Raw genomic sequence first — 23,596 nt, forward strand, 5'->3', positions numbered from 1 at the left:
AACAGCTATCGTTGTTACACGACATCATCGTGGCCGTAAGACTGGACCAGCTGAGGCACGAGTAATCCGGATTTCGGATTAGTCTAAGCCCAGCCTGAACACCAGGAGGTCGTTCCGGACACTTCTGGCCGTCTGTCCGGTTAAAGCGAGACGAAAATAAGTCGGTCTATACGTGCCGCGGGGAAAAGACACGTTTCATCCACGTCTCGTCCACCGATCGGTGACAACGGCCGCTAGACGTTTCCATTGTGCGTCCGCTCGTCGGCCCCGATGCTCTTCGTCGAATTTACACGCTTCCAAGAACAGTCGGTTCGCGGAAGAATCGAACCAGAAACGAACGACAATAGGCGGAATTCAAAGGGTTCCTCGAGGGGAGGCAAATAAAGCCAAAATTGCACGATTTGTATTATTACGTATTACGGCGACTCGTGACAGACTCGTCTCGACGCGAGTTACTCGTTTCTTACGTGACGACGCGAAGAACAATCGTACAACTCGAGGAACAACGTTACGAGGCAACGCATAAGGGTATAATCGACGCTGATTTCCCGAGGAAATCACGCCGATCAGACGGCAATAGCAAGGGTTAATTGGTAGCTTTGCCACGTTAATTCGGGCCGGTGACGAGCGCTAGGGTTGGAACGTGCGCGGTAAGCCGAGCATGATTTGTAAGGCCTCCTTGCGTAATGACAGAAGAAGGACGAAGGGTTTGCACGACAGGGGCTTGTTTCCCGACACGTGCTCCGGCACGTGAGTGTTCGAAACGCTTTCGACTGTGACACGATCCCCTTCTTCGGATTTTCGACCTCCAAACGCATTCTCTTTTAATTCCACCGTCGCTAACCGATACCTACCCGTTTCTCTATCGCCTCCAACAATTTTCCCCGTCCCTTTGTTAACCTCTTGCCACGCACGTCAAGAATTTTTTTTGTCCCAAAATTGTAATATTCCCTCAGTTTTAAGTATATTTAAATAAAACAAATAATAAATTTATTACTTCACAATGATTTCTATCCAGTGATATCATACCGACGAGTTCAATAAGTACGGCGTGGTCACTCGTTATGGTCCGCAATCAGTGATGCAAGTGATTAAACGAAGAAAAATACCATCTCCTTTTTAACATCGTCGTACAGATGATTAAGAAAGATATTAGAACGCGATCAGGGCTCATTAATTCGCGGAATCGTTGGGCGAGAATTCCTCCGTGGCCAGAATGCTTCTTACGCGAACGACGGGGGTAGCAAAAATGATACGATAGGGTTTGTACCGACCCGCTGGGACGGTTTGTCTCTGCAAGACTCCCGCGAGACCCCCGTGGTTGTTCCTGGGGCGCGGAGGCGGGCACGCATCTGTCGAAATATCCCGATGGATCTTCAGCAAGAGATCCGCCAGGACACGTATTACACGGTACGCTGACGCCCTTCGTCCTGCGAATCACTGTTACAATGTACACACACTGTACGTTGGTCGTTACTCTACCCGGTTAAATTCCATGATAAACTCCCGCGAGGACGCGGCTACGTAACCGGACGAGGGATGAAAAGATTTAGAGGACGCTTTGCAGAAAAACGATCTCACCCTTCATTCCCCTCGTCCAGATCGTCGCTGTCATTAACTTTAAAGCAACCGGGCTTTACTATCTCTTGCACTGCAATTAACCAACTGACAATGTTAGCGTAGGTACTTAATAGATTTCACTTCTATATCGTAACTTTGCGTTAAAATGGGAGAATTTGTAACTGACGCGATAAAGTCTAAAACTTTATTTGTTTCATCAAGGATATAGATAGGTACGTTGGAAAGAATGTACAGACATTAATAATTTACAATTTGTACAAGTGAAAACTCTAAAGTGTGTCAACAAATCGACACAGTCTGGTCTAGAGAAAGAATAAAAACGAAGTAAAGAGGACAGAAGACAGAGGCAAAAAAAAAAAAAAAAAAAAAAAAAAAAGAAAAAAAAAGAAAAGAAACAAAGGACGTGAAGGCAGAGCAGAATGTAAGAAGGAAAAGAACAAATAGTTACAAATAGTCGGCGAGCATGTCGCAGAAAGTCGTCAGGAAGACAAACGTTCGCTGCAATATTAAACGCGGTGCACGGCCGCCAAAGGTTTGCGGCGCCACGTTTTCGCGCCACTAAAAAATACACAGCTACCTGGGGACACGACGGTAAACTGTGACAGCGGACCACAGCGGTCTCTACGTACTTAAGGGAGATATACTTGTAGAAACGGTCGCGGGGGGTCGATAGCACGTGTGTGTACACACGGTTGTAACGCAGCTCGAAACACAGCGGAGATATAGCGCCAGCATCGTTTCTGTCCCCAACGGGACTGTCAGGGATACGAGGAGAACGACCGGAGCCCCGAGGAACCGTACAACCCCCGGAGGGCAGAAACACATCAAAATCGAATTCACCAGATGTCCAGGAAAACGAATCTCCCGCACCCTCGCCGACGTGGAAAACGACGTTGCACCCGTTAACGATGTTAGGCCAAAGCTAGGACACCGGAGTCGCAGATGCGTTTGCGGACAGCGATTTAAGGGGGTGGCGCTGTGGCACGAAGGATACGAAACTCGAGTGTCGATAGTCTCAGGTGTTTGTTCCACTGGGAGTCGAAAGAAACCGAAATTTCGGTGGGGATGAAAACGCGCTACGATGAATAAATTGACAGAGAAGATTGTGACTATAAAGTTGAGAAATTTAAAAGATGCAACGATCTTGATGTAAATTGTCATGCAACTATAATTAACTGCGATAGGATTTTACGTGTGTGTATTGTGTGTGCTACACACAGAACAATTTAGAACGGCATTATTATTATTATTATTGGCACTGTAATGAGACACGATTGCTGACACGTTTTTAACAAAAAGTTAGTCGATACGTATTATATACGAACAATCTTGAACTGTTAAATATTGAATACTTTCGTGATCTTTGTGAAATGTACACTTGCACTGGATATACGATAGTCGGATCTCATTAAAGTGCTAATGAAACTCCAAAATGTTTTATACAACACATGCGATATATTCGAGTGTTCAAACGTACTTTTGTAAATGTACCTTTTCTACCATAATTTATTTATCTTTAGCAGAAAACTTCACTTACCATTTCTTCTTTTTCTCGGTGGTCTTTGATGTTGGCCCTTTTGAACACCAGTTTTCATGCACGTAGAGAGAAAGAAAACTTGCTAGTGAAAGGCAAGAAATTACACACAACTGCACGTATACGGAAATACGAGGTGGTTTATTATAATAATATTTATAATCATTATGCATCGCGGCGGCGTGTCTCCTCTTCTCGTAAGACGGTAATGCAAGTTACAATTACACAGTTTCGGTGACGGAAACTCAACCAACTAAATTGCATCGCGGGCTTTTCGCAAAAAGGAAAAGACAAATTTATTTACATCGATCGCCGCCTTAACAATTACAGGTTACACATTCCTATTTATATTTATATTTTATTGATAAATAGTACAGCGGTTTTTAAGTGTAGAATTACGCATGTGTACTGTGTGTCGCCTGTACGCGGTGTACCTGTTTGTATTTTATTTTATTTTTTTTTTCCATAATACGTGTCTTTACGTATATTCGGATTTACGTCGTGTTCTCTCTCTTTTTTTTTCTTTTTTTTTTTTCTCCGACGATCTTGCGTGTCATTTCATACGTGTCGTTTCTCAGGTGTAGAACAGCAGATATCTACAGGATGTTTCTTAAAAGTAACGTCGAAAATTAATCAACGGGGAGGGTATAATATTACACGATAGGACATTCGAAATTTTATACACAATAATATTAATAATAATATTTAATAATTCATAATAATAATAAAAATTATAATAAAATAGTAACGCGTCGGCGTTCGACCAACGATCATAATAATATAATAATAATAATAATAATAATAATAATAAAGATAATAATGTTAATAATGACAATGATAACCGTGAAGAAAACGAAGCTAATCGAAACGATCGATCGTCTTGTCGTATGCGTATCTTACAGAAACGTAACGTACATACAAGGATGCAAAAGTCGTCGTGGCTCGAACGTGAACGACTTGCGTCACATTCTCTCGTTCGCGGACAAAAGTCTCTGGAGCCGGAACAAAGTCGGTACGGTCTCTCCATCGGGGGGGAGGGGGAGATGGCGGCCGACCGGTCGATTTTTCGTCGGAATCTGATCGATATTCGCCCGGCCGATGGAAAGCAACAAAACACGAAAGAAATGAACGTTAATTAAAACTCGTACTACCAGGCCAGCCCTTCGCTCTGCATCTGGTGCGGCTCCAGGAACCCACCCCCGCCGCCGCCGCCACCTGGACCGCCGCCATTCCCACCGGCACTGGGATTACCCTGTGCTCCACCTGAGAAATATCAAACCCATCGAATCGGTTTCCTTTCGCTGCTTCGATCTATCCCGAAAAACGTGGGATCCAAAACAAAAACCAAATGAAAAGAAAAAGAAGAAATCCTCCTTTCGTCCAATATTACGGAGTGTTAGAAAGATCCTCGCGTCGATTTCACGCGATGATAAAATACATCGTGCGTTCACGAGTTTACCTTACCGCAATGTCTGTATTATAAATAGCACGACTATTTTCTAACACGCCATAATATCGCTTCGAAATCTCGTTACGTTGTCTCGCAATTTCGTTCTAATACCAGTGAGTCTATATATATATATATATATATGTGTGTATATATATTTGAGCGGCTACTTTCGTACATATGACATAATCAACGGAACAGAAAATGACTCTGACGAAGGTGGAACAGGAATCGAGAATTAATTATTCTAGTGGTCAGAGGGGCGTAGCCGTTTCAAAAGAATCTAGTCGTACCTGAAGGTGCTAGGAACTCTCCAGGACTACCGCTGGAAGGTGCAGGGGGCCCCTGTCCAGGAGGGCCCGTGAGAAATTCCGGAGGGCCACCTCCCGCACCCGGAGGTGGATATTCCCCTGTCACCGCCACTGCGGCCGCCATACCCGCTAAACTCGCCGGGTCCAAACCTGTCAGAAACAGATTACGTGTACTATTCAGAGAGGATCGTATCCGGCCTGCTATCTCCGAACCCGGCTGTCATAATTATCGCGACCTACCTACCCGCCACGATGTTTATTATAGTCACGATAGAACTCGAGACAAGGTTCTGCTTTCGATTCCGGGAACGCGGATATGTATAGATCGTGCAAAGTGTAGAACGTGGACGTATCTGCGCGTTATAGTGAATCACTGTTCGAATCCCTTCCAGCGACTACGTGCGCGTTACGTTATCGATTGATCGCGTCGCGTATGCCCGCGAAAATAGTCGTCCGCTCTTTGTTGCTTGGTTTTCTCTTTTTCTTTTTCCTTTCGGAAACGAGTCGGAGAGGAATCGAAAGAGGGAATCGTAAAGAAATCCAAGAATGCCAAGACTCACCAGGATTGCCTGGTCCGCTAAAGGGCGGTCCATGTGGATGAGGGGGCGGATGAGCACCAAAGAATTCATGGTGAAATGCCACGGGCCCGCCGTAACCGAATTCGAACTTCTCCGCGCCGAAATATGGAAAACCGGGCGGCGGTCCGTCCTCGCCGCCCAAAGCACCGGGATTCAGGTTCAGGGGGAAGCCCCTCATTTTTCTGGAGCCGCCGAAGAACGGGCTCCTGCCCATCGACGTCAGTTGTTTTAACCTACGCTCTTTGCTCCTCTTATTTTGAAACCAGACCTGCGAACATCCGACACGGCCGACTGTTTTTCATTCAATTTACTGATCTTCGAAAGCAATTGCTTCGTTTGAATTCCGTTCTTACGCTTACGGAGAATGTGGGACCTTTAGCTAGCATTATTCGCGCGCAACTACGTATGTACATATGTAAGTACGTAGAAAGCGAAAGAAAAAGAAAGAGAGGAAAATAGGAGGAACGAAAGTCGTTTTGCGTTGCAGTCGCTTGCAAGTTGAGGATTCAAGCAGAGGATGAATGAAATTTTGAATATGAACCTGTATCACTCTCATGGGCAAGCCAGTCTCTTTTGCTAATTGTTCCCTGATATGCCTGGTGGGTTTCGGAGTGGACGAAAAGGCAGACTTGAGAATCTCCAACTGTTTCGCCTTTATGGTGGTTCTCGGGCCTCGCCTCTTCGAGCCGGCACCGCCGTCGCCGCTACCACCACCGGCACCACCGTCTGGACTTTTGTTCTCCGTTTGGCTATCCCTCGTTTCGGGATCTCCGTCCAGGGAACCTTCGATTCAATGCAAACAAACCAGTTTTAATAATCGATCCCACGCAACAACCACCGGGTTAAACACTTTCGTTTCTCACGAAGCAAGTGGCTCTTGATCGTGGTAATTTAGGGTAATTTCAGGTCAGTCGATCAGTTTCATCGGTTTCGTCAGAGAGAAGTCGAATACTGTTGAATATATATTTCCCCTTCCGTGAAAGTCCCAAATGGATCTACGCGAGAATAAACAGCAACATTTTCTATTCACCATCGGCGGACGGTTTCTTAACGATCTATACACGCAGACGATCTACACACGCGTGCATAATATACATATCTCGGAATCTTGATCGGCTGGATCGAGGTAACAACAATCGGAGCCAATCCCCCGGAAGCGATGCGAAACCCCCATCGGATTATCGTGGCTGCTCTACGCTTGAAAGCTACACCCTATGGGGTGTACGTGTGCGTGGACACAGGAACGACGCGCAACGTGTACGCGCGCACCACACACGCGCGCACAGCTTTCGAGCCCAACTCTTCACGATAATCTATACTATATATAGCCGGGGAGGTCTTAACCACCGGGACAAAGAAAATGTTTGGACAGTGTCACGCCGCACTACAGGGGCCACCCTTCGCGAAGACACCCCTCTTTTCCTCTTACCGAAGCACAGAGAGGTTGCTTGTACCCGTGCTCCGCGGCGAGAGGTAAAAGCGAGGGGGGTCATTGTTGCGCTCTCGCGATAAAAGAGCAGAACCAGAATAATAGACCGGGAAGACCTGACGCGCTTAGTAATTCGTACTGACGCTCCAGGTCAAGCCACTGAATTCCCTCCCTCGTTCGAGGGTTCCACGGAAGGGCAACAGCACATTGGCCGCGATTAAGTCGTTAGTCGGTCCCAGTCAATCGTCCTTTCAAAATCGAGTTTGTCGCGCCGTTGCCAACAATAATTCTCTGGTATCTACGTTTCGCGCGTTTCGATCTTTTCCTCGTTTCACTCACAATTAATTGTTTAAAAAGCGTAAAACGAACGTAAAAAGCGTAAAAAAAAAAAAGAAAAAAAGACGTGAAACAGTGTGAAATGGCCTACCTTGATCCTCGGAGTCTTCCTGCTTGCAAGGATCGCTTCCAAGAGGTAGATCGCCGGTGTGACCAACCGTTTGGTCACCAGGACCACCTGGACCCAGATTATGAGGTCCCAAATGAGAGCCACCGACACCACCGTGATGATGGTGACTACTACCGTCTTCGTCCTCGTCTTCCGACCCTGAACCCATCAACGAGTCTCCTCCTGTCGACAGGTTGGACGATTCTGCTCGTGAACGATCCGAATCGTGCGTTTTAATCACACATCGCTCGTCGAATCATTGACTTTGAAAAGAGCACCAGTCACTTTTCTGTTCAATGATTTTGTGTTACGTTACAGGCTACGCGCGGGTCTCGAATGCGATTGCACCTCGAATCTCGTAAATTCTAGATTTGCAGAAGGGATGGTCGAATTGTTACTTTCTTTTTTTTTTTTTTTGTTTTTCGGTTTTATCGCCTCGATACGAATGTAACAAGAACTCCCTTTGAAATTAATTCGAGTGGAATTCTTCGGAAACAAGTCGCGATAATAACACGACGGCTGATCAGTCAGTCGTACGCTATAAAATTTTGCTCAGTAAAATAATTGCGTCGATCAACGTCAAGTTTAGACGTTGCAAAGCAGCGAACGTATATGTCCGCTATAGTAAATAGAACATAATTTATCACAACGGGACGAGTAAATTTGTCGATGTTCCCATACGAAATTAGCAATTAAACGTGATTACGGTTATTCACTTCCGACGCGCGTGCACCAACGTCGTTCGTTCGACGAGGTTCATTATGATTTTTCGAAATTTCGCAATTTCCCTCTACCCCTTCCCCCCAATCTCCTGCGCCGCACTCCGCCGCGTTTCCCATCGTTTCGTAATTTCGCGCATTCAGCGACAAAAGACGCTAAAAGTTATCAATAAACGTTCCCTGATTAATCGACGCTCGTCGCGTAATTGCTGCGCTTTTCACATTCGCCGCAGACGATCACCGTGAATTCGACAACTGACAAATGGCCGGCGCCGTGATAGAGATTAATGTCGGAAACGCGTGGAACGTCCAGGCGTCACGATGTTTGATCATCGAAACGAGTAATCGTCGCTCGCAAATCGTCTATTCGCGCGCATAATTTTTCGCCGAGTCGGCCCGGCTTGCTTCTTCGAACGTTCGACGGAAATTGACGTTTGTATCGCTACACGTCCGCCCCTCTCCTCCTCCCTCTCCTCTCCCGCCTTCACCGCAGTGTACGTATCGTCGAGATTTTACGTTCCCCAATAACGAGACGGGCCTGGCCAGGGGAACGATTAGAACGGTCTGACGCCTCGCGAAATTTGCATCTCGCGTGGAAGACAGAAAAAAAAAAAAAGAAAAAGAAAAAAGGACGAAAAGGGCACCGTGGCTCCCGTCACTCGAAAGAAAACGAAAAAGGAACGAGTTGTCGGACATTTTGCGGTTTCGACGTCGGCATCGGAGCGACAAAAGGTCTGCCCCTGCCTAACGACCTTTCGGTTTTCGTTTCACGGCTTACACACCGGCGAGATGCTCGTGAAACCGAGCTATTGCCATCTCTCTTTGTCCCTCCTCCTCTCTCTCCCTCTCGCTCGCGTGTTCGCCCTTTTTTTTTCTCACTCCTGCTCCTTTTCTCTGTTTCTCTTTCGACTGGTGGCTGACGGTGGTCGGTTACATACACGCTGTTTTCACAGCTTGCCGTTCCGACCCGGGCTAAAACCCCCGTGAAAAACCTACCCCCTATTTTTTTTTCCTTTTCTTTTTTTCTTTTCTAGAACCCGCCTGACTTTATAAAATCTCGGGCGTCGGACGCGTTGAACCGTGCTCCATATCCCCGACTCGCCTAGCCAGTCGTCCCTCCAGTCCCTTTCCCCCTTCAAGAGAAAAAAAAAAGAAGAAAATGAAGAATCTCTCCTGCGATCGTCCTGCGATCGCGCTCCACTTTTCGTACGCGTGAAAGTTTGACGACGAGACACGTGAATTACGCTCCTATCGAGATCTGAATCTTCAGAGTGATACAACTACAACTCTGAATACGTAACAACGGAGCATCGAGCAACAACTGAAAGATAACCTAAAAAAGAAAAAAAGAAAAGAGAAAGAAAAAGAAAAACACAATACTCGAGGTGCAATTTATTCAGAAATTTGGTCAGCCACCGGGAAGCAGTTGTTCCCGAAGATAAGCATCCCCCTGACGATTAAGGCAATACAAATTACGAAATATGTTCGCGATAAGTTGTTACACACGAGCACGTGCCGGATCGGGCGCGTCCGCTTCGTACCGTAGGAGAATCACGATCGTTTTAAATCACACGAAGTTTCGCACAAGGCTCGCGGAAATAAACGGCGGTAACAATCGATATAACATGCCGCTAGCCAGCTGCCTACGTACATACAGCGTTCCGCAAATCGGATTCCGGGCAAACGAACGAAACAAAGCCGGCGCGTGATCGTGAATGTCTCGCGTTTGGACGCCGCGGTTCCCTCCGCGGTGGATAACGAGGGACAATGACACTTGTAACTCACCATGATGACCGTGCACGTGATGCGTATCCGGCAGCGGCTTGCCCGACAGGTAGTCCTGCTTGCAGACGAACTTGTTGTCGTCCAGGACGTAGAGCTCCTCTCCGGTGCTCATCTGCTTCCGACACACCAGGCAGGTGAAGCAATTCAGGTGGAAAACCTTGTCCCTCGCCTTCCTCACGAGATCCTGAGGGCTTATCCCTTGGAGGCAACCGCTGCATTTCGTGCCGTATCGCCTGCAAACAGAAACCGGCGACGAGCCAAACGTGAATAACGACAAACGACAAATGGCCGGGAGGAGTTTTTTCGGAACAGACCGCGAGGACTGGTCTCGTTGAAAGAGACCGGGCGTTTAACGAGCGCACGCGTCATCTCGCTCGTTGCCAACGCTCGCGCCACGTGATTAATCGTTCGAAGCGGTTTCCCCGTGTACGCAAGTTTCGCGCCTTCGAGGGAATCGCCGCTTTCAACTTCCTTCTCGTTTTATTTCGTTTCGTTCGAACGTTACGCTTGGCGTAAACCGTGATACGCGAGATTCACTTGCCTCCGTTTTATACAACGTTCGCTCGATTTTTTTATATATATATCGCCGCTCGACCGAACAAGGATCGTCGCTAGTTCGACAGTTCGACTCTTTCTCTCGCTTCCTTCGTTCTTCTTCTCTTTCCCTTCTTTCCCCCGTTTCCTTCGTTTTCTTCTTTCTTTCGTCGTCCCGTCACCGGTAACGACGAACACGTGGACACGTCGGACGGAAGGGAACGAAAAGGAAAGTCAATGTTGTACGACGACGACGTTTATTGGACTCGAAATTTACAAGTCCTGTCATTAAGCCGCTTCACTCGCAAACGTCGATAAAAGAAATATGGCGCTTTTAAAGAGATGGGACTTTAACGTCCCGATAGGGCATAAAAAGTTAAAACCCTTCGGTGCTGTAAAAGCACGTCGCGGTTACCGACCAGCGCCTGTTCGATTTCTCCCTCTCCCTCCCTCCTCCCCCCTTTTTCTCCTTTTATTCCTTTAATCCCTCCGTGTCCTACTTGTTAATTTCGTATTAGCCGTTCTTTCTTTTCCTTTTCCGCCCCCCCCCTTTTTCTTTTTCTCTTTCACGTCGTTCGCGATCGAGGCTGTCTTTTTGTCGCGAACGGAGTTCCGGACGGGAGAAAGGGGGGATTGATCGAGCAAAAGGGGGAGGAGGGGGGGGGGGAAGAACGTCGAGACGACTGAAAAAAGAATAATCGACGATTTGCACGAAAAAAGAAACGAACGACGATCCTCGACGGGCAAAACACGCGTCGATCCAGCTACCATTCTTTCCAGCGTGTGGCCGCGGCACACAGTTCACGCGCCAGTTAATAAATCTTAACCGGAACGATTCCTCCGTTCCGATCCTCCCGCGAACTGTGTTATTACCGGAAGCATCGGAGCCGCGTACTTCTGCCAGTTGGTAATCCCGATCTTTTTAATTACAGGAATCACGCGATTAATTATAGCAATTACCGCTTAGTCCCTTAGGGCTGCCGGCGCCTTTCCAAAGTAAATACATCTCAATCGATGGCTGCACACCGCCGCGCCGCCGGTACTCGGCCCGGTAAGCGGCGTTGCACTTCCGACCGAAATGACCGCGCCACTTCGAAACGTGTGCATTCAAATTCCCGTGGCTGGCCGTCCCCAGTAGGCCAGAATTTTCCCGCCGCTCGTGCATGTAATATCGGCTGACCCGATTCGCGACCCTCGCGACTGCTATTATTTTATTGCTATCGCGTTTCCCGACCCGCGACCCACATCGTGCCAATGTATCCGATTCTTATTTCATTGCTCACGATCCGAAATCCACCGGCGAAATTATCAGAAACAAATCAAGAGACGCGACGAGTTTTTCCTAGTTGTCCAGGTTAGACCGTGGGCTGGCTCGAATGGAGTTGTAAGCGTTGGTCCATCGATCTATCGTTTTACCAAGCTGTCGTCGCGTTTGCCTTTAGAACAGAAAGCAGGGTAGAAAAGAAAAAAGAGAACGAAAGAAAGAGCAGTACAAATTACAAGGATTCCCTTTTGTCGATCGACGCGATCATCCGTAGCTATTATACGAAGTACTTACGCGAAATATCCTATAATCAGCCGGCACACTTTTTTCAAACTATTCATCAACCTGTCCAAATTAGCAGTCCTATGCGCGCAGTTCCTAACAATCTTCTCACGGAAGCAGAAGCCGGAGATATTTCTTGACCAACGGTCATTACGCTGCCAGAGCTTCTCTCGTCTATCGTATCTCTCTCTCTTTCTCTTTCGCTCTGTCTCTCTTTCCCTCTTACCTCGTTCTAACTCGCTCTCCCGTTTGCCTTGCCTATCTTCCACCGTCGTCCTCGCGTTTCGCCTCGCGCTACAATCCCTCTAGTCTAATTACAGGAATTATTTAATTAATTATAGCAATTAGCCGATCCCGTGTCAACTTCCCCGAATGCATACGTCACCGAATCACCGGCTCCTTCTCTCTTTATCCCTCTTCCTCTCTCTCTCTCTCTCTCTCTCTCTCTCTTTCTCTGCTCTCTCTACTCTCGCCACTCTAGGTGGACGCGCGTCTGCCCCAACGATTTTCTTGTTTTTGAGCGCACGCGAGAGGCAGCAGCTTTCGGCCAGGTCCTTTCTTCCTCGTGAAAGAAAAAGAAACGGGAGGCCGGCCGTAAAAATCATTAATAGAAAGGCTTACGTGGTGCTTTCTTGGGTCGCTCGCTCGCGCGCGCGTATGTGTATGTGTGTGTGTGAGAAAGCGATTCGACAGGGGCGACGAGGCCAGCAGGACGCAAGGGGAGGATAGAGGCAGAAGGAGAGGGTGTGGGCTTCAGGCTCCCTTAAAGAGGAGAGCGTAAAGAGCGAGGAATTCTGGCGTGTAGCAAGAAATATAGGACAGCGGGGCTCGGATAAAAAAAAGGGGGTGGGTCCGGAGCCACGATTTGCCACGGAGCCTGAAGTTTATGTATGTGGTTCGCGTTGGTTCCACGGGGTCCCGTATACGACCCTGACGCTCGTTCTAACCTCGCTTCTTCGTCGTTTCCCAATCGTCGAATCGAACGAAACCGGGGGAACACCGTCGGCTGCGGTTACGCCTCATGAACTCGACGATGAACCGATCAAACGAACAGGTAGAAAGGGCCAAGATGTCTTGAACGAGGAAGAGACGTATCGATCGTCGTCCCTATGTGTCGATGAAAGTTCCATTGGCGCGCAACATTCGACGTTCGATCGAATCGATTCGGCTCGAATCGCGCGCCAACTCCGCGCGCGCACACCTTGACCCACCTTGCAAAAAATTTTAATTACCGTTCCATTCGTCATTTCTTTTTTTTTTCCTTTTTTCTTTCTCTCGAGAAAAAGAAATCTTTCGATCGAGGCCGTCGTTACTGTCGTTTCCCTCTCTGTACGCCGTTAGTTCCCATCGGTGCACATGCGCCGACGTCTCGGTTACGCCGATAAAGGAAATAAACACCCGCGAGATTGCTCGCCAGGCGGGCGTCTAATTAACCGAATCCAATTAGTGGCGCGGGGCGAACAAACGCTCGTTTCCGCTGTTCCGCTCTTTCAACCGCTGTTTTCCATTCGGTTATTTTTCAAACGGGAGAATTCCCAAAGGGAATCGAGAAGCACCGAGACGGCAAGACGCTACTCCACTAGCGATTCTATCGGTCGGCGATCGAACGGCTGTCGAAGGATCGTAACGCTGTTCCGCGCAATCCGGTTATCGGGACGAGTTTCAACCTCGAGAAGAAGCCGATTAATTCGTGAAATATCGTCGATTACCGTCCGAAGGGGGTACGAAGGGCCATGCTTGAGAAACGACTCACAACAGTTATGCTAATGTCTGCCGGCGTTGGCCGCGCGACGTCGTGAAAACGCCGTTTTCCATTAAATACTCTCCGGCAGCTCCCCGTTCCTCCCCCCCCCCTCTCTCTCTCTCTCTCTCTCTCTCTCTCTCTCTGTCTTCGTCCCCGTTCTTCATCGAACTTTCGCGATACGTACACATCGGTCCGACGTCGTGCCACTTTCTCCACCACGATTCGCGGCTAGATACCGCGGCGTAACGAGATGACAGACCGCACCACAAACGCCGATTACGTAATTACGTAGCTAGACGCGACTCGCTTAATTGATAAAAAAAAAAGAAAAGAAAAGAAAAAACGAGCGGATAAAATGACCTACGTACGATACGATGTATGACAGAACGCGGGCGCCTGTCCCGAGACGTGTGACGCAACAATCCGGTGGTTGGCAAAAACGACGTTCCTCGTATGAATACGCATCGCGATATATATGCTACTATTGCCGAACCTTCCTGGAAGGGAAACAACTCGATATCTCTCTCTCTCTCTCTCTCTCTCTCTCTCTCTCTCTCTCTCTTTCTCTCCTTCTGTCTCTCTTTTTCCTTCTCCTTCGCTCCCTCTCTGTCCTGGCTGGTTTCTCTTTCTGTTCTCGACCGCGCCGGCCCCGTCACGCCCAACAAACTTCTCCTACGGTTCGTAGCGGGCGTCACGCCGCATTTGTAATGTTTCCACGTTCGAGTTTCGACGGGTCTCCTCTCTCGAGGAGGCCAGCGCCGCGGGTGGAAAGCAAGGACAATGGAGACCACTCGTCGGCGCCCTTTCGAACCGGGCCGAGAAAAGCCGCGGCCGATCTACGATTGGCTTCGATCGTTTCGCTTTGATTTCCAGCTACGGAGTTCATCGTCTAGTTTCCAGTCTCTGTTTCCCCCCGCGGCCCGAAAGTTTCAGCCCCGCCAGTATCAACTGGAAGGAGGCCACCAGACAACGGTGGGATTCAGTTTCCGAGTCGCTCTGCCAAGATAATGACCGTTAATTAATGCCAACTTTCGATCCGTCGTCAGATATCGTCGATCTAGCGCTCCAGATTGAATTTCTTTCTTCGGGAAGTGTATCGATTCGATCGTCACAGACGTTGTTAACCCCCTTGCGCGTCTGGCAACTGGTTCGCGGACCGTAACGAGTGACCGAACCGTGTACAATAATTCGCCGTTTTTCTCCTTCTTTTGAACTCGTCGGTATATGATATCACTGGATAGAAATTATTAAGAGGTAATAAACTTGTCGTTCGTTTTGCCTGGGTTACATTTAAATATACTTCAAACTGAGAGAATGTTGCAAAATATTGGAACGAAAAATTCTCGACGCGCGTGGTACGTCATTCAAAAATCGGTCTGCCACGAGCGAGTTCGCGCTCGCTATAATTTATTTCGTCGTGAAAAGAATTCTAAGGCACGAGCGCCGGCGCCATCAGCGCGGCACGATACGTACGTTTTATCAAGCGCGCAAGTCTCATTTGTCGGTTCAAACGACAAATCATCGAAACACGCGTTTCTCAACCGCACGGTTGCATAGCTGATATTCGTGGAATATTTCCACTCCAGGGGGGGGAGTCGTCGCTTAAGAAACAGACTTGGTCGACAAGCAAAATCCGATCTGTGGCCAACTCTCGCCGGATTATTAACAGGGCGCTAGCCTCGGACTCTCTGGTGACACCGCCACCATCCCCCTAGGCCCGAGTTAATGTTTTCATCGGGCGTATTTCGACGACGGCGCGGACCATATTTCAAGGTAATAATTTCTTAGCGGGTACACATCGGGCCATCGACCGCAAGCCACCGGCGGTCGAAGCGGCGCTGAAACGGGGACATCGGTCTTTTTGATCCTGGACCCTTTCGGGGCCCCCCTTGGGCCATTATCGACCTTTAAGGACCTTGCTGCAACTCGTACAGCCGGTTACTACGACCGTGAGTACCCGTTTCATTCGGCCGATACCTCCTCGGACCTCCCGGAGGTGTCACAGTATTCCCAACAGCGATTCGCTGAAAGTAGGTGGGAGACGCGGACAGTTCGACTCGAGAGACAACATCGATAGATTCGTCGTGCCGTGGGAATCGATCTATATATACTTTATAATTTTCTTCTTCCACGTTTATTTTCGTTTCTTCTCCTCGCGAACGACCGGAATTTGAGATATCGAATTTATCGGATTTCTTTCGAGGTTTTACAAATTTGCAAATAAACATACGCAGTCTAGTGATTAGCGTCGCGAAGTGTCCTACGTTAATGCTCCAGCGACGTGGTAGACACGTTTCTTAAAATATGCGAACACTCTTGCCAGCGTATGTTGTTGCACGTTTAAGAATTTTGTTTTCCCTGCTACTTTCGCTCGAGCGAGTAAGCTGGATCTTAAAGGCTGATTATAAGAAAAAGAAAAGGAACGAAAAAGAGAAAAGAAACGTGCATAATCGGCGATCGAGTCTTTGCACGACGTGTAACGGTAGCAAAGAGGATAACGCTAATTAACGGGACGCCGGAGCGAGAGTTATTTTTGACCCGAAAAGCTTTTCTACACCGCTCGAGCGTAGCCAACCGTTCGTCTTACATCTAATGAATTTTTCATCGGGATGAAATGCAAAGTGGCTCGTAAAGTATACAACACGTTCGTTATACACTCGTTCGTATAAGTATCAAAGGGCCCCCCTTTAAACGCCCTCCCCCCACCCCACTTTCTTCTGCGTGTACTCTGGGTCCTTGGCTACAAAGGGGATCGTTCATCGCTTCCAGAAGTCACGAAAGAGAAACGTGTCTCTCCAGACAACCGGGAAGGTGAACGATTTTATTAGGCGAAAACACTTGCCACTGATCGCGACTGTCGTTGATTGCCGATGGAACCTCGTATTAATATTACACGTAGCTAGAAACTTGGTCTATTTATTTTCGTTGTTAAGTCTCTAAGACTTTTCATCATGCAGTTCCTGTATATTTTCTTTCTTTTTTTTTTTTTTTTTTTTATTTAAATTTAATCGAGTTTCCACTTACACACGACCAGCGTTAAACCAAAGATTTCTCTTCCTAAAAGTCACTGTTCTTCACGTGAGTATCATCCTCCATCGAGTCCCTCGCGTACCTGCACGCCACGATGCAAACCCCTTCGCGTTTCTCGATTCGTTACGTTCGTCAGGCTTTTTACAATTTTTCAGTTTCTTACGCGATCCTTCGCGTTCCTCGGTTCGTTACGTGTTGGTTAACAGGCACAATGTTTCGGCACTGGTTTCGTGCCTTCGCGGAAGAAACGAAACGGGGACGAAGAGCGAAAACTGGGTGAAAAAAATGACACCGGCGGATCGGCGCGAAAGTTACAACATTTTCGATCCGCGCTGGTAATTAATTTAACTGACTCGCTGCTACTTCTTCCCCGGGATCGTTGTGATCCGGGACAGAGACGATCGCGATAAACCAAGCAGCCAGACCATCGGAGCCGAACTTCAGATCGGTTTCTCGCGCGAATGTCAAGGTTCCCCCCTCCGCGCGGTGAACTTCTCGCGAAAACGAGAACAAAAAGTTTTCGCTTCGTCTGCTTCGTTGACCGATAGTCGTGCGCTATAGTTGGGCATACTGGTCACGCGCCTCTTTTTTCGCATGATTTATTCAAAACGGCCAGATCCAATCTGCGATCGTTAGTTCCATCACGCTGTGAACGTTCGATCGAAGTTTGTAGATCAACGCTCTACAAAGTGACTAAAGATTCTGTTTCGTGTTTCGTCTCACCATTCCCTCTCCTCCGAGAAAACAAAAAAGATCGTTTCTGGATCAGTTCCGTTTTTGGCAAGTGTCTTTAACCTCTTGCGTTGGAATTGCGTCGAGAATTTTTTGTCCCGATATTTTGTAATATTTTCTTCAGTTTCAAGTATATTTAAGTAAAACGAAACAGGCGAAACAAATAACAAGTATTTATTACTTCTTAGTAATTTCTATCCAGTGATGTCATATCGACGAGTTCAACGAGAAAGCGACGAATTATCGTATACGGTAACGGTCGCTCGTTATGGTCCGCGATCCAGTTGCCACCGCCAAGTGGTCAAAAACGTAGACTTTCAAGTCTGATCCAAGAACATCGGCATTGTCAGCGCGCGAATCTCTTTCCGAATGTTGCACGATTTCTGGAAAAATGGAAAACTCGATGCGAGAGGGTGAAGGATAGACGCCAACCCTATTCGTGCGTTTATTCTTTGCAGGGAAGCCGGAGTCACGAGATCTGTCGAATCGCTACCAAGAAATCGAGTTTCAACAAAGGATATAGTAGGATAATGCATATATAGTACAGTACGTCGGTGGAATCGCGTAACGAATCGCGATAACGCCGGCGTGTGTCGTTCGCGGAACGGCCGTTGATCGATCGAGAGAGATTTTTGCTCGGAAGCTTGAACGAGTGAAATAACGCATTGGAGTTGTCTGGGAAAATGTCAAGGCCTCCTTTCCATTCGTCGCGAAACGCTTTTTGTTGTGCGCTACACACCACCGTCGATCGTTTGACCGTAAAAAGCGTGGAAGAAAAAAAAAAAAAAGAAAAAAAAAGAGGAAAAGAAAGAAATCGAACGACAAATGTCGCGGCGATTGTCTGCTAATGCGTCGATCGTAAATCCATCGATTTCGTTCGTCGCGATGTCAACGAGCTAGTACCAGTTGTGACACGGCCGTTTATTTAATTATGCAAATGGGGAACAGTTCGTCGTAATGTTCGGCACACGCTTCTGCTCGAAGAGAAAAAATGAAAACGAGACAAGACTACTAGTCTGTGACTTCTCTAACGATCGATCGTGTTGTAGTCTATCGATGGAACCTAATTGCACGATAGAAATTAATTATACCTATGTAGAGACAATCGGTGGGACGACTTGGTCTGACGAATCACTAACTAATGGTATAACCTGTTTATAATACTGTTTCCGCAGATCGAATACACGGGTTCCTAACGCAATGGAACGTAATTAATCAACTTACGACTGCACATTTTGAATTTAAATAGGTATAGGAAATCCCTACCGAATTCCAATATCTATCAGATTGCAATTTTCAAAACCACGATAAACAATCGGTGATGCTTTGACACGTTACAGGTACAAGGTAAAAATCGAGAACGACGTAACTTTAATTACAACAAGATTATCGATCTCCATTCAAGGGGATGAAATACTTCCAATCGATAAATGTGAAGCTTCAAATTACCCGACGCCTATTTCAATACGAAAATATCCCGGCCGCAATAATTCACGACGCCTTGAAATGCAACGAAACGTCGTCTGAGTCAATATTCAGAAACATTGGCCCCTAGATTTCCGTTTAATTCGACGATTTACTCGGCACGATTCATCGATCGTTCGAAGCGCGCGTAAACGCGCAGAGACGTCGCGAGGGCAAACAATAGGTGTGTAAGTACCTGAAGAAATCCTCTCTGCAGAACAGCTTCGCTTCCCTGGAGAAACACTTGTCCTGCAACGTGGTTCTGCAATCGAAGCAGCGGACACACTCGACGTGCCATGCTCGGTCCAAAACATTCAGCAGGTACTGATCCATAATTGGTTTCTCGCATCCTGCACATGACAGGAGCATCGCCAGACCACGTCTCCCTGCTTCGAAAAGAAAGAGAGCATCTGTGAATACAGAGGATTTAACGAAATCGGTTAACGCAATGAAAGCAGATGAAATTTGTTTGAGCAAACATAGTGTATAATAAAATATTTTTTATTAATAATTCGTTCGGGATTCGAATTCGCTCGTCGCGTCTGCGCTCGTTTCCTCGAATTTAACGAAATTCGCGTCGTTGACGAAACGCTGCGGGGTTTAGTAGAAAAAAGGGGAGGGGGGGGAGAGAGAGGGGAAGAAATACCGGAACAGGCGAAAATGTCGAGCATCGAGAAAAGTTGATGGAGCGCGCGTGGCCGCAACCTGACGAGGCGTTTTAATTTCGCGCACGTTCGAACGCGCGCGTCATCGTGCGAAAAACGAAACGCGGAAAACGAGGAAATTTCTGCGACAACGCGGCAACGTTTCAACTAGCCTTCAGACTTTCAGGCTACCCTATTTTTCACGTAGCACAGCGCCACGAAAGAAAGAACGAACATTTCAAACAACGTACGTTTCTTTTGATCTGAGAATTTCAAAACGTCCCTCGCGACAGAAGGTTATCGGTATTTTAATTAGACCGTTACTTGACGAGACGCGCCAAGTATAAGTTTGACATAGTTCTCGATTGTAGATTATAGATCCCGAGTCGAAAGAAAATCGGTGGCACTTGCCGATTGGCAACGCACGTGCACAACGAATTGCCCATTGTGTACTGACATTTTTTTAACATTTTGATTACAAGTGCAGAGCTCATTGAACTATAGGAAATCCTGCCGGGGCGATGCAACCTTCTCGTTGTTAATATCGTAACGTAACTTCACCTTTATCTTGGGTAAACGACCTCCCTTTTTGCAACGAACAGTGACAAGTCTGACAGTTTAAAAAAAATCGATGGTAATACGCAACGATTCAAATTAAAATTAAAAACCAGCTTATCATTTGTGACTTTGTAACTCCGTCATTTTTGCAACAAAGTTTCCTTCAAAGGGAGAAAAAGGATGAGACGAGAAGAGAAAATGATCCCAAGGTTAAATACCGTGTACAACGCCCCTATTCGAGGCAGCAACGTAATCTGTTATACCATCAAATTTAATGGTCGCGCTTGTATCTTTATAGCGGGTATCATAATTGTTTGTCAATAGCCATCAAGCGAGTGTATTCTTGGCCGAGTCGAGTCGAGTCGATGATTACAATTCGTTGTTAATTAACATTCGAGGACGAGATTGCCCTCTATTACATTTTCTTCGGTTACTCCGTTTGCCCGTTCGCCTCGTCCTCGTCTATTTCTATCAGAGCCGCGTCGCGTCTTCTCTCGCGCCGGCGACCTCTGACTTCTTTTTTCGCCATTGCTAAACCCTCTAGGGTTCACTCCTCTCTTTTTTTCCGCGGTTTCCGCCAATGGGCGGAGTTCCTCCCTGCTGGCAGGGTTGTCAACCTAGCAACCCTTCTCCCACCCCTTAAGGTCTGACCTTGCGCATCTCATCTCCCTCCGTTTTGCGGGAGGGCGAGAAGAAAAAGGAGAAACGCGACTCGGCCGGAGAGTCCCGAACCACCCCGCGGTTACCTCGAGATTTAAATCGTTCCGCGAGAGAAATCGACTTACGAGTAATTCCAACGACAAAATTGAGTTCCCACGGAATATTTCCTTCGACGCGAGCACACAGTCACGTCGCTCGGCATCGCGATAAAGAAGCGATACACGTTTCTGATAAACTGAAAACTTTGATCCTGAAAATCTACCGCAAAGACGATAAAGAGGAGAAAAGAAAGTTGACAAAGTTTCGCTTGGATAAACGATATGAAAAAGAAAAAAATGCACGTACAACCGAGAAGATTGAAAGAGACAGCGATAGTCTTTTTTTTTTTTTTTGAAGCGAATACATCCCTCTAACTGGTTGACCTTCCATATTTCTTAAATCAGATATCGCGAGAAGCGATTTCACGGCCGTGAAAGAAGAAGAACGTGAAGAAGAAAGAACGAAGGACACGAGGAAAGATTTCCTTGAATCGTCCGAATCAGATTAGGATTAAGCGTACGTGAGTCGAAAGATTGAGCGATCGAACGAAAACGGGGTTTGATTAATCCGATTCTTTTCTATCAATCGTGCGACGCGTGCCATCTTTCGCCAGGATCGCTCGAAAATTTTACTTTTCGCTTCTACTCTTAACATCTTGATGAAAACAATTCGACTAGCAAGTAATTAACCAACTTAACGCGACTCGAGAATTTTAATTTCAACTTTCTACTCTCGTTAAAACACGCAACAGCTACAGGAACTAAAAGAAATAAAATCATACCAGAAATAGTGGCTCGAGTGTAATTAATTGGTTCGACAATTAACGTAAAACGTTACCTATGTAAAGCTTACGGTAAATTAGTAGCCGATGCGATTGCGGCGCTACACAAACCCACCAAGTCGAATGTGATCCGATACCTTCAGTGTCAATATTTTTCTTCGAGTCACCCTCTAGAATATGGTAATGCACGCTCTTAAACCTTTCCGCGATTTAAGTTTTTCCCGCTGCCTACAAATACAGCCCACGAAAAATAAAAACGAAGAACCTGGTGCCGCACCGGGGGAATAGAAAGGTAAAGAAGTAAATTTTATTTTACTGCAATTAATTATTTTATTTCAATTTTAATTTCAAGTGTAATCGAGCTAATTAACAACGAGGAAAAAGGAAACGTTCGAACAATATCGAACATTATCGACAATTTTTTCGTTTTCCTTAAACAATTCAACTCGTCTTAATAAAATACTTGCTTCAACGGTTTCTTAGATATCATACGCTTAAACTCGATAATCATACCTAATTTTGATCGATAATTATACCGAACTGCCTATATAAAAAACATCTATATTTTTCACAGAAATCGTTACACTAGCTCGATTTCTGAATTCGTTATCGTCCAATAATTTAATGAGTAACGATCTGTTTTCTGTCATTTTTCTTCTTCTTTTTTCTTTCGTAGCGAGATCACGGAGAAAAATTCGTCGGCTGCCTACACGTCTAATTCCACTTGAATTTGCATTGAGGAAGATTTCCTCGAATCGGTCGTTCGTTACGCACAATGACGTGTATTTCGACGAGTGTTCAACCCTGTCCGAGGCAAATTTATCCTCGTTAGATCCAAACCACGGGACAATCCATCACCGCGGATAAAAAACGCGCATTCCTATGACATCCAAATTACGGCACGATCAATCACGATAAGCGAACGAACTGGCGTTTCTACTGTCTACCAAAAAAGAAAAAAAAGAGCCAAGAAAAATATTATGGTGGAGGAACTGTTCCTTTCTTCCAACTCGAAACTCGACGAACCCGTGAGGAAAATCCTTCGACCTTCTGTAGGTACCTATGTGAGTTCGGCCTGGCGCCGGCGCTTACGAGGTGTTAAACCAACGTTACCCACCGATTCTCTTGCTGTTTAGAATCGAAATATTTCCCGACAGAAGAAGAACGTAAAACACCGATTACTCGTGAAAAACAAAGACCAACCTTTAAAAATACACGTTCCCAAAACTGGGAGAACCGACTTTACAATCGATTTGAATCACCCGAATCTAACGAAACCAACCCTACTGGTTACACATTATCTGCAAAAGCCTCTTTCACGCTATTTTTTTCTTTCATTTCTAAAGTCAACAAATCAAAGAAAGAGATATTTGAAAACTCTCAGTAGACAACGAATCACCTCGCACCATTGAAAAATAGTCTTTCTCGAAAGGGGTTGAATGTATATGATAATTTTTCGCAGAAATTTCCTCCAGATTCGCGCGTGAAAAGGAAAAGAAAATATAGGTAAGTATATAAGTAAGACTGAAATGATCTACTTACCTATGTTACAGGCTTGGGTGACGGGCAGGGGTGCGCAGCAGGGCCCGCTGAGGGTCGCGACCCTTATCCGGGGGGTACCAACCCCCCCGGGGCCCCCTCCCCCGCCCCCGGCGCCCCCGTAGCCCTCCACCTCCCCAGCCGCGACTGCGGCCACCCCTGTCCCCACTCCCTTGCCGGGCCCGGGACCACCACCAGGCCCACCTTCCACGGGCCCGTATCGGCCGAACGGTCCCGAGGGCCCCAGTGCACCCACTTTTACTGCGGTGTTATCCCAACAGCCGTTAAATCGCACTTCTCACACTTCCCCCCTTGGCTGCCAGTTTTTTCGCCAGCACACACTCGATATTTTGACAATTCGCTCCTCTTTTTCTCCTGTAATTCTGTTTGCCTCGAGTTTCCAGGCCGCGTTCGCGTTACCTTGTGTCTTTATCGCGTTTACGCAAATCACGTTTTATCGCTTTATCACTTTGTTATATTTTTGTCGTCGAGTACT

At 46.8% G+C, this 23,596-nt stretch overlaps 1 protein-coding gene across 3 annotated transcripts; it reads right to left on the bottom strand.

Annotated features, from left to right (window-relative positions):
* Positions 1-3,914: 3,914 nt before the first annotated feature.
* Positions 3,915-23,224, bottom strand: LOC122537088 (LIM/homeobox protein Lhx5). Of its 3 annotated transcripts, none has more exons than XM_043670032.1 (8): positions 23,104-23,224; positions 19,076-19,268; positions 9,830-10,062; positions 7,308-7,508; positions 5,993-6,234; positions 5,434-5,719; positions 4,856-5,023; positions 3,915-4,378 (listed from the first exon to the last, which is right to left on the bottom strand). In XM_043670032.1, exons 2-8 carry the CDS (start codon positions 19,246-19,248, stop codon positions 4,263-4,265), a joined length of 1,419 nt encoding a protein of 472 aa, XP_043525967.1. In that variant the 5' UTR covers positions 19,249-19,268; positions 23,104-23,224; the 3' UTR covers positions 3,915-4,262. The 3 variants fall into 3 exon arrangements, with proteins under 3 accessions (XP_043525967.1, XP_043525966.1, XP_043525969.1); XM_043670031.1 differs by having other exon boundaries at positions 7,308-7,529; XM_043670034.1 differs by lacking the exon at positions 3,915-4,378 and having other exon boundaries at positions 5,012-5,046; positions 7,308-7,529; positions 23,104-23,213.
* Between the last annotated feature and the right edge of the window lie 372 nt (positions 23,225-23,596).

This window comes from Frieseomelitta varia, unplaced genomic scaffold (genome assembly GCF_011392965.1).
Source record: "Frieseomelitta varia isolate USP_RPSP 00005682 unplaced genomic scaffold, Fvar_1.2 scaffold_886, whole genome shotgun sequence".
Lineage (NCBI taxonomy): Eukaryota > Metazoa > Arthropoda > Insecta > Hymenoptera > Apidae > Frieseomelitta > Frieseomelitta varia.

Bases quoted from the DNA above. Each gene is read 5' to 3' on its own strand.
- LOC122537088 (XM_043670031.1), bottom strand. From the start codon at position 19,248: ATGCTCCTGTCATGTGCAGGATGCGAGAAACCAATTATGGATCAGTAC. The intron at 10,063-19,075 runs GTACTTACACAC...TTCTGTTTGCAG, and splicing joins TGCAGAGAGGATTTCTTCAG to GCGATACGGCACGAAATGCA. The intron at 6,235-7,307 runs GTAGGCCATTTC...ATTGAATCGAAG, and splicing joins GGAAGACTCCGAGGATCAAG to GTTCCCTGGACGGAGATCCC.